Source organism: Sinocyclocheilus anshuiensis, unplaced genomic scaffold (assembly GCF_001515605.1).
Source record: "Sinocyclocheilus anshuiensis isolate Anshui unplaced genomic scaffold, SAMN03320099.WGS_v1.1 scaffold29, whole genome shotgun sequence".
Taxonomy (NCBI): domain Eukaryota; kingdom Metazoa; phylum Chordata; class Actinopteri; order Cypriniformes; family Cyprinidae; genus Sinocyclocheilus; species Sinocyclocheilus anshuiensis.
Window position 1 is genome coordinate 1,013,392 of NW_015539835.1, and position 10,887 is coordinate 1,024,278.

The following is a 10,887-nucleotide window of genomic DNA, read 5'->3' on the forward strand; positions in this document are numbered from 1 at the left end:
CATTGTGTTCATAGCCATCTGTTTGCCTTGTAGTACATTCAATAATAACTATATATCGAATTTGATCTTTTAATTTAACTTAATATATCTTAATACATTAAGCCATATTAAGTGTTTATGTTTTTCTACAGGAGGAAAACACTTAACGAGAGACTTTGTGCATTGCGTTCATATTCTGCTGTTCTGTGGCGACGGATTTGCGGGTCTTGTCTTTTTCTTGCAGGACCCTGTACGTTATAGTATAAAATTAGTTTTAATCGTTTAATCACCACCACAGCTTCTTGTCTCCATTGGCAACACGCACCATTTGTGTCCATTGCAAGTGACGTCGCAGGTATCGGAGAGTGCAAGTGGCGATTGCAAGTGACTTCGTAATTTAGTTTCTTTTTTCTTGTCTTCACCACCTGGCTACTGTTGTAAAATGTTGAGAGATTCAAACAAAAAGTAATCAATAAATAGAACAAAAAATAAATAAATAAAAGACTGCAAGTGACGTCGCTAGCGGAAGCGCAAGTGTCTGAGAATGCAAGCCTGAGAGTGCACGTCTGAGAGTGCAAGTGCAAGGCTGCAGCTAGACCCTCTTGCAGGAAAGTGCGGTGAGTTGCTGTTAGCTTGAACCGAAGTCCCAGGAATGTGCATAACTGTGATACATTTATAGGTTGGTAACATTACAAGCTGGCAATAAACTTGTTATTAGTTACTTTTGTTGTTTTCACAGTAATTTATCTTTTTATACATTAGCATTACTATTTCACATTTATTAAACATTGATAATTAACAATGTTACACTATTTTAACATACCCTTGTTACAGTGTAACACAAATAAGTAGAACTCCTGAGTAATATTAAATAACAGCATGTACATAGGATTAAGGTTTAGTTTAGGGTTGGTTTCTTGTAATTATGTGTAATTTACTGTTATTAAGTATATGTAACAAGAACATTGTAAAATTAAGCGTAACCGTTACCTTATATTCTTTACACGGTGAAGCTTTGTGTAATAACCTTTATACAGTCTATGGTAATAACACAGTAGGGGTGCACATCAACTGCCTGAAGGTGTCACTTGACGTTATTCACAACCGTCCAATCAGAGGACATGTAACAAAGGCTGGGGCAATGTCTCTGTTTTGATTGGTTAAGAGGTCGGGCCGGGATGAAGGACGCGCCCCGGCGAATGCAGCATGACATTCATACTCAGCTAAATTTCCACGAGCATCGCATGACTGGGAGGAGGATTACAGAAGATACGCGTCTGCTTCTTACTGTAACTGTAGAAAAATGACATTGTAAAAGTATTTGTCAGTTAACTTAGCAAATGCATTAATAATAAGCTCTTTTATTCGCTGGCTGCTAAAAAAAGTAGGCCTAGAGTTTATTGTTTAAAGTGAAATCAAAGAGCTTGTACATCACCTGTTTCCGGGAATTCCGCGATTGAAACATGGATTTCGTTCTCGGCGGAGCCGCTGCGTGTGGCGCCTGCTTTTTCACAAACCCTCTGGAGGTGGTCAAAACTCGAATGCAATTGCAAGGAGAGCTGAAAAGCCGAGGAACCTACCAAGTGTATTATAGAAATGTGTTTCACGCCTTTTACACGATAGGCAAAATAGACGGACTGGCTGGTCTTCAGAAAGGTTTGGTCCCCGGGTTGGTTTATCAGTTTTTTATGAATGGGGTCCGGCTGGGGTCTTACGCCATCATCGAGGCCTTGGGCTACATTCACACGGACGGAAGGGTCAGCGCTACCAAGAGCATAGTGTCCGGGGCCATTGCCGGTGTGGTGGGCGCTGTAATGGGGAGCCCGATTTACCTGGTGAGTACCGAGAATTGTCTCTGTTTCTGTCTAGTAAACGACTGATTTAAGCACGTGTTTAGTGCGGTCGGCCAGTGCGGTCACTCTGAATATCATCAACGCGTAAAGTAGAGCTGTCAATTACAAAGAGAGCACAATGGTGGAACGCCTTTAAAATAGCCGCTATACGCAGATCTGTGACCTACATCATGAATTTTATTTTATTGCTCCAAGTTCCCTCGTCGCTTAGCAACCGTAAACAGACTAATGTACTCTATAATTAGGAGAAAATATATTATTATAAATTATTGTATGGTTATTATAACAAAGTTATAAAACATGTGATTATTTATAAATATTTCAGTATATTCAGAAATAGTTGCTTTTGGGTTCCATTCACTGAAAGTAGATTATTTATACTGCCAAGGTCCAAAATGGACAAAAAGCACCAAGTGGCTTTAGTTTACCAGCTGTTTAACCACTTTCTCACTTTCCATTTATTATTTCCTTCAGGTAAAAACACATCTCCAGTCTCAATCCACTTCCTCTATTGCAGTTGGACACCAGTATAAGCACAGGGTAAGTTAATGGTCACCTCACATAATCATCTAACATGACATCAGATTTATTATTTTTTTCTTTGAATGTGACTTGAGAACTTTGATCTTCAAGTTGACTGATCCTAGGGTTGTGGAGTTTTTTTAATTTTTTTTGTTTATGTTAGATCCCATCACATTTGTGGTAATGTACAATTAATGTACAAAGTGTGGTTTTGTTTGCATAACAGGAACCAGTTTGAATCTAAAATCACACTGCGACTGTTTGTTATACATTTCTTTTACATATCTTTGCTTTTTCTTTGTGTCAGGGAATGATGCATGCTCTATTGGCCATCCACAAACAGCATGGAATTCTGGGTTTGTGGAGGGGTGCAAGTGCGGCAGTCCCAAGGGTCAGTGTGGGGTCAGCTGCTCAGCTCTCTACTTTCTCTGCCTCTAAAGAGCTGGTCACTGACCTACAGGTGAGCATAGGATATTTCACTTCAGCTGGGAGTTATTCACACTGAGAATAGAAAGAGAGGGTTGACACCTGTTCTTACAGACACTAGTTAAGCTTTTCCCATAAACTGTTGAGATCAACACCTGTTAATAAATATGACTATCAGTTTCAAAACACTGTCTGAGTAACTTAGCCTTAGCGATCCAACTCAGTCATAATATGTCTGTGTAGGACAGTACAGAGGCCAGTGTTTTAGTTAATCTGCTTTTTTATATTTTTATCATTTAACACATCTTATTAGAGATGTCCATTTAGCCTTGGACCCCATTAAATCAAACGTTTTGTCTTTTAGTCATTAGTGTGTGTTAGCTTTGAGGTTATCAATATGTTGGTACACTAATAAAAGTTGACAAAACAAACATTAAAAGGTAAAAGGTAATACACAGATATAAACGCATCTTTCTTTTCATGGAAAATGGACCAAGACTATTAATGGCTTGTTTCCATGGGCATATACATATTTTTATTCAATAAATCCCCTCCCCCCACCTCAAAACACCTGCTGTGACTAGAAATATTGTAGATAATAATGGTGTTCTACAGTAAACTACTAGCATGCCCTTTGACATGTCCTGCCACATCTTCCTGTTTTAAAAGAAAATATGTCAACAATGGAAAGACATGTTTTAAGCAAACCTTGTATTTAGGGCATTGGGCTTAATGCTACAGTTAATTTAACACTTGCTTGATCTTACTACTACTAGGGATTTTCATATTTTAGTTACTGGTAATTTATAAAGCAAAGGGAATTGAATATGAATACACCCACCTATAGTTTAACCATTAGGAAATGGCAAAAATAGATTGCTTAATGCAGCACAATAAAATGATCTAAATACAAAATAAAGATCAATATTTAGGTGTTTGTCATTTTTGTGACAAAGACCAACAAATGAATAGAAGGTATTGGTATTCTATTCGAAAGTCATGAGAAACTGTTATAGTTTGCTTTATACATTTTTTGTATAAATACTGTATATAAAAGTATTATTGGGCTTTCTGAGAATGATCTCAGAATTAAAAAAAAAAAAAGATTCCATAGGTGTTACAAATCTACAAAAACAAACTGCACCTGAAATCACCTGAATAACATAACAGGTACAGTTTTATCAACATCATCAGTTCATAGAAGAGTGGAAAGGAAGTGTGGCAGGAAAGCAGCATGAGTACATGATGACAGAACTGCCATTTTTGGGAAATCTATACCTTTAACTGTAGAAGTACAGTCTCAATACAGTGACATGTTTAGTTAGTAATCTGTGTTGTTTTTTCTGTATTTGTAGGTGTTCTCTGAGGGCAGCTGGTTAATAGCTCTGAGTGCTGGTATGATCAGTAGTGTAGTGGTTGTATTAGCTATGACTCCTTTTGATGTGGTCAGCACTCGACTCTACAACCAGCCTGTGGACCATGTGGGCAAGGTGATCTCCTACCAAGCTGTCATCATTGTTGAAATTGATAAAGCTGGTAAAAAAAGGCATTAATCTCTTTCTCTGTACTTTTCTCCTGCAGGGCATATTGTACCGAGGTTTTGTGGACTGTTTCTCTAAGACGTTGAAGAAGGAAGGCATGTCTGGTTTGTATAAAGGTCTCGGAGCCTCCTACTTCCGCATCGGACCTCATACCATCCTTTCCCTACTTTTCTGGAATGAGTTGCGCACTTTGTACCATAGCTACGGTTAGCGTCTCGCTATTGCCTGCAACAGCAAAATATCAATAGTGTTTCCCTGATTTGGTAATTAAAGAAGCAATCGAGCACTAAGGTATGAAAGGTGCTTGCTATATTGTGAATATAGTCACAGCTAAAAGGTGTCATTAGACACAACGTGCAGCAGAGTGCTCATTACTTTTATAAAATAGTTACTACATACCAAATATATATTTTTTATTAAAACATTATTTTATTAAGCATTCATATGGCAGCCTTCCACTAGAAGATTTAGGTAGCCAGGACTGGAATGATCATTTTTTCAAATAAAAATAAATACTTTTAATATTTAAAATATTAAATTCTAATTACAATTAGAATGTACTTTATGTAGCAGGATGGAATATTTACTTGATCATGTTGTTATACAAACACACTCCAGTGAATATGCATATGGTTTTATAGAGGCAGAACACATGTACACTTCTGTTTAATTATGCAAATTAAGTTAGTGAATTCCTGGTTCTGATTGGCTTCACATGTTCCAAGGATGTTGATTGTTAATTGAATGATTAATTTGCTACAACTACAAAGTAGTACCAACTTATTAACCATATTACAGTTCAGGATGACTTCATCACATTTTTTTTCTGAAGTTTTGCATCTTGGGAAAGATACTTACTTGATAGCATAAGGAAGCAGTTTTGCACAAAATTATTTTGTCATTCATTTTTAAATCATCGTTTTAAAAAAATACACTTATTTTTTATTTTTTTTACTTTTGACCCTTTCCTAAAGAATAAATGTAATCCGCTGCATCAGAATCACATGGTTGAACAAATGTATTTTACTCTACTATTAATCACATTATGTACTGTAAATGTTTAGTTCTCACACAGAGATTGTGTAGAACGACTGTAACACAACTGTTTTTTTCCATTTGTTTTTTTTCTTTGACTTTGACATTGACAACTATAATTATTAATCATGTTTGGAAGGACAAAGACTTACTTTTGCGTAGTTAGGAGTTGGAATGAAGTTGCACTCCATCTGACTGGTTAAAAAATAACAATAGCATTTTCTCAACCTTTTTTTGTGTCTTGTTTGCCAATGCCTTTAATGTAAGAATGTCTACTTTGTTTCAATGTTGGTTCCTTGGGTGGAACATAAATTTACAAAGCAACTGATATAAACCTTATCACTTTTGGTTGTACAATTAACAGTTTCATGTCATGTTCTTAAATATTCTTTGAGAACATGACATAATTTGCAAAGAATATTAGGACAATAAGACAATTAGGAGAATAAGACTATTATGGGGGACCGAATAATGGTCACCATTTGCCTTACATTACATGTGCTGTACTGAATGAGCTGTTTGATGCTTTAGAGAAACTAATGTAACATTAAATTATTTACTGAGAGATTTAAATTATATAGGTACATAATGGGTTTGTAACATAAGATAATAAATAATTTGAGAATAAACTATTTTTAAAAGAATGACTTGTGTTGTCTATATACATGACATTAACACTGCAATATGTTGTCTTTTAAGTACAAATACACTACTGATAATCTCAGATTAAAAGTTTTTTGGACACTTTATTCACATTTAGAAATGTCTGAATGTCATTGTATTAATCAAACCAACAAGTGGCATTAAGGAAATAAGCCTAAACCTTTTTTTTTTACTGTTAATCATCTGGTCCCAATGTAATTTTTAATGGATTTATGAAGACAGTTTTCTATAGGTTTACAAGTGTAGTTCATCAGATTAACTATGGGCATATTCTACTTGCATCAAAATACATTTTGTTTTCATTTTGATCCCTGTACCTATAGGTTTATCATTTACAACCTTGTTGGGAAAGGTTCTGATTGTGCTATTTTTTAAATAAAGGCCCAAAAATTATACATTTCTTAATAGTGCTTACACTCTTTCAGAATGATAGGCAAGTTAAAGATAAGTGAGTGAAAGTGTCTTACATTTCAGAGTAACTCAGGAAAACCTGAGTTTCAACATAGAGTGTCAGTTAAGTTGTTAAACATTAGGTTTGTGGTCAGGTAATGGAGATGTTTGAATCTGCAAACAAAAGACAATGATGACTGCAAACATTTAAGAGAACCACAAGAAAACTCCAGAGAAATTTTACGGAACTAAATATGCAGCAAGTTGAGTAAACACTGGATTTCAAATGTGAGTCAGTTTCAGGAAGACAATGTTTTCTTATTATAAATTTTTTTTTATTTTTGCTTTTTACCAATAACTCAAGATTCTATATTTGTACATCCTCACTTATGAATCAGACAAATGCTAAGCCTTGTCTTTTTTTCTAACCTTTTTTTCACTTCAAGGAAAAAAATATTTTATAGAGGCTCTAGCTTTCTAGCTGTGTTTTAGCCTGTTTAACCTGTTAACGTTTTTTAATCTGTTCAGTCACTGTAAAGGCATAACTGTAAAAGCCTCTGGAAAAAAAAGCTTTTTAATGGAAACCAACTGCATTTAAATGTGTACGTGAAGCATCTACCCGAACACTCCAGGGTCAAGTAAACAGAATGACTGCAGAACACCTTTGAAGTCCTGTAGTGTCCATGGTATAGCAGCCACATTTTCAACGGCACTGCTGCTGAGGGGACTGAGAGAGAAGATTTAACATCAAACCTCTTGCTCTATACATATTAGGATCTTGATTACATTTCAACATCTATTAACACCATAAGTATAAACTTTATAATTCCATTTAAATCATCAGGGTAATCATCCAGTGTATGGGGAAAAAAAATATTGGTTTAACGGTCCCACTTATATTAAGTGGCCCTAATACCTGTTTACTTACATAGTAACTAGATGTGTACGTAGTATGTAACCACAGTGTAAGTACACATTGGTACATAGTATGTACAGCTGTAATATTTCTGTAACTACACACATGTAACAACCCCCTGAATGGTTTGTGTAAGTACAAATGTGTAACGGGACACATATAACTACATTTTGTAACAACAATATGTATAAGAGTAATTGGAACCATTTGATCCAGTGGGTGGAGATGAGTAGGTTTAGGGATATGTAAAGTGGGAAGAGTTGGATCTCAAGTTGGTGGAGTTGGTGTATCACTGTAATACCAGTGTACTTAAATGGTAACTCCTCAGGAACTGTCCACTTAATATAAAGTGTAACATTCTGGACACCAACCACAATTTATATGTAAAGCCTAACTTACTGGCCGCTGCTGTGTAACATCAGAGTAATTACATGGTAAATCCATAGGAATTGTTTACTTAATATAAAGTGTAACACTTTCTTTACCAAAAAGTACACAGGTATTAGGTCCACTTAATATAAAGTGGGACCGGTTTGACTTTCTATATATTTAACCAACTCACTTGATACAAACAGGATCGTTAAACGTCACTAAGATGTCAGTGGTGTACTGCGGCAGACGAAACAAGCACAGGTGAATATTCACAGTGTTCTTGGCCTACAAACAAATATAATGTAAGCTGATGAAAGGAACAAAAATGAATAACTAGAAAGTTAAATGCTGTTGGTTTTAAGCATACTGAAGATTAACCATGTCCAACTGATTAATCGTCTTAATTAATATTCTGCTGTATGTATGGCCTTTTCCTTTTTTTATTGGACAGTTGTTTTTACACAGTGCTTGATTTAGAACCTTTGTTTTTGGCTAAATAATTATGTTCGCTGGCTTCAGTGTTGTCTGGGGCACATTAACATTTCCACTGCAAATGCAATGTAATAAAGACACACCTCCTCATTGAATTTAGAGACCAGCTGAGCTCCCGACAGTAGCCAGGCAGAGCTGCATTCCTGCATTGTTAGCTCTGACTGAGGGACCTGCTCCACCCCTCTGACTTCCCAGGAGCCGTTCTCTACCGCCTTGTTACTTGCGGCCACGTCCTCAAAGTGATACCTATTACAACACGAACCAGAAAAACAAGGTTATTCATACCTGTGTATTCCTATTATGAAGTAATTTAATAATTTATTTCCATTCTTGCAATGGACTTATGTGTTATAATTTATATATAAAAGCACACACTGAGAAATAAGCCCCAATGTTAACTGCTGCAGGCAGGTTGGAGTTCAAACCTAAACCTGTCTGACCTTTTGAAATCTGTAATGGTGTCATTTCACGACTTCTGTGTGTGCTTTTTTTTTATTATTATTATTATTATTTTTTTACAAATTAAATCTACCTAGCTTTTATTATTTGTTTTGTACCTTTGTTATGAACAAGCAATCACACAGAAGATGTATGCCAAGACTTGTTGTTCTGTTAAGAGACCACATGTTACCTGGCTGCGTCAGCATCTTGCACTTGGCTTTGGTACTCCAGCAGTTCAATGATAATACTCTGATCTGTCCGAGCGTGAGCAAACACTTCTTGATTATCAGGGATCTGTCTCAGTTCACTGCAGACAATGGGGAAGAGAATGACAGGTTTTTAATATACAAATCAGTTAAACTTGAGCTTTATTAAAGCAAACAACATGCACAACACAAGGGTGGATTTGTAAATGGCGGCAACCTCAATGGAACAACTGTGATTCTGCAAAATAACATAATTCATTTGTTGCTAGTCAACTGTGGGCTGTCCAAGCAACTGACTTATTAACATAAAACAGACGTTTTGTGACAGGTGTACATAGTACTACGCTAGCTGTTTCTGTACATGTTTTTTTTTTTTTACATTTGTATATAATTACCTGATATCCTGGGCACTGGGGGGAATAACAGCTGATAATGCACCGCCAAGCAGAGGCCGGGCCATAGCTGTGCTCACCACTGCAATGATAAAGCCATTTAGAGAGGGAGTAAAATTTTTCAAAACCTGCCTTCCCGGAGACAGCTGCTAATCTGATAGATGCATGTGAATGAACAGACAATGCAGCCCGGGTCTCCTTCTATATATATATATTTTTTTTTAAACCTGTCTGGCACCTTAAAGTAATGTGTGCTCCTTGCGTCCTTCAGACCCAGGCTTCAAGGCTAGAGTCCTTCTTGGCATTAAACATTAGAATGAGACGGTCTAGTAAGTGTGTATGGCTTATTAACTGACTTTCTATTAATGCAGTACAGGTAATGACAACGTATGTGGTCTCCCAGTGGTTCGCATTACACTCAGTTTAGAATTATGTGATTCATTCATTCATAACAAAAAAACAAACAAACAATGCCTTCACCTCTGAAACTTGGAAAAGGATTGTGGGCTGAGTAAAGGGCGTGAAGGATACACATGTTGCATCCATCAAAGCAGACCAAATGAAGGACACGAAACAAAGATTACCAACTAGGATCCTTCAAATTGCGACATCCTTCGACGGAGCTTTATGACGAGGCACCCTAGATATCGAGCCTTACAAGAATGTGTCCAGTATTGCCAACTTAACAATTTTGTTGCTAGGTTTAGCTAGGTTCAGACTACTCTAGCAGCTTTTTTTTTTTTTTTTTCAAAAAGCGCCTAGCAACAAATTTAAATTACTCAAAAAGAAGAAACCACTGAACATCTAGCCAGCCTGTAGAGTTGGAGAGAGGTGACTAGCAGTACACACATCACATGTGAATCAAGTTGCTAGTTGCAATTCAATAACAATTGTTCATTTATGATACACTCAGAGCTGTTGAACGGCTCTGGATTGTTAGAGATCAAATCATGTCCAGCTTTCAACTTTGTTTGAAATTGTTTTAATTAATTTTTTTATATATTATTTTATTATTAGGAATATTATTTGATTAATTTACTTCTGTTGACAGAACTTTTCTACTTTCTGAAATCAGAAGTTCAGCAATACCTAAAATCGATTTATAATTGAGATTTGTACCAACAAAAATAATTTCAAATCATATTTTTCCTGAGATTTACGCAATGACGTAGTTTTGCCTCATTATGGTTACATAATGACGTCGTCGTCCGATGACATCATAACGTCATTTAGCTACTTTTACCATCTTTTAGTCAACCTGCCTTTAGCAACTTTCCCTGAAAATTAGTTGGCAACACTGAATGCGTCCTTCCGTTTGAGAAGCACCCATTATATAATTCCGCCGTTTTTACCCAAAATGCAGCGAGACTGCCTTTAGCAGCGACGGTGTTTGGGTCACCCTTACTGGCCATGTATTATCTATGTGCTTTCAATTAAACAACATTTTTAAAATCTTCAACACAACGTTAAATTCTTCATTGAACACATCGTAATTTCATCACAAAGGAACATAAACCTATGACTTCAACATACAATACAATTAGACCGTATCAATACTTTAAACATAAACCCTCCAAAAGACTCACGAGTGACCAACCGCGCTGACTTCCCTCCATCAACTGGTACCGGATGTGATGTAAATTGAGGTCAAGTGTGCCC

General features: G+C 36.3%; 2 protein-coding genes across 2 annotated transcripts; one reads left to right on the plus strand and one right to left on the minus strand.

The window, feature by feature from the left end:
- The first annotated feature begins 1,159 nt into the window (after positions 1–1,159).
- Positions 1,160–4,808, plus strand: slc25a35 (solute carrier family 25 member 35). Its single transcript, XM_016480612.1, has 5 exons — positions 1,160–1,814; positions 2,307–2,372; positions 2,662–2,814; positions 4,136–4,270; positions 4,362–4,808. Exons 1-5 carry the CDS (start codon positions 1,443–1,445, stop codon positions 4,530–4,532), a joined length of 897 nt encoding a protein of 298 aa, XP_016336098.1. The 5' UTR covers positions 1,160–1,442; the 3' UTR covers positions 4,533–4,808.
- Positions 4,809–6,221: 1,413 nt separating this feature from the next.
- rangrf (RAN guanine nucleotide release factor) lies at positions 6,222–10,887 on the minus strand. Its single transcript, XM_016480613.1, has 6 exons — positions 10,815–10,887; positions 9,232–9,310; positions 8,821–8,937; positions 8,273–8,435; positions 7,888–7,982; positions 6,222–7,136 (listed from the first exon to the last, which is right to left on the minus strand). Exons 2-6 carry the CDS (start codon positions 9,294–9,296, stop codon positions 7,025–7,027), a joined length of 552 nt encoding a protein of 183 aa, XP_016336099.1. The 5' UTR covers positions 9,297–9,310; positions 10,815–10,887; the 3' UTR covers positions 6,222–7,024.

Excerpts from the sequence above, each read along its gene's own strand:
- rangrf (XM_016480613.1), bottom strand. The coding sequence starts at position 9,296 with ATGGCCCGGCCTCTGCTTGGCGGTGCATTATCAGCTGTTATTCCCCCC. Across the intron at positions 8,938-9,231 it reads CCCAGTGCCCAGGATATCAG|TGAACTGAGACAGATCCCTG; the intron begins GTAATTATATAC and ends CATTGTCTGCAG. Across the intron at positions 7,983-8,272 it reads TCTCTAAATTCAATGAGGAG|GCCAAGAACACTGTGAATAT; the intron begins GTGTGTCTTTAT and ends ATTTGTTTGTAG.
- slc25a35 (XM_016480612.1), top strand. The coding sequence starts at position 1,443 with ATGGATTTCGTTCTCGGCGGAGCCGCTGCGTGTGGCGCCTGCTTTTTC. Across the intron at positions 2,373-2,661 it reads GACACCAGTATAAGCACAGG|GGAATGATGCATGCTCTATT; the intron begins GTAAGTTAATGG and ends TCTTTGTGTCAG. Across the intron at positions 2,815-4,135 it reads AGCTGGTCACTGACCTACAG|GTGTTCTCTGAGGGCAGCTG; the intron begins GTGAGCATAGGA and ends CTGTATTTGTAG.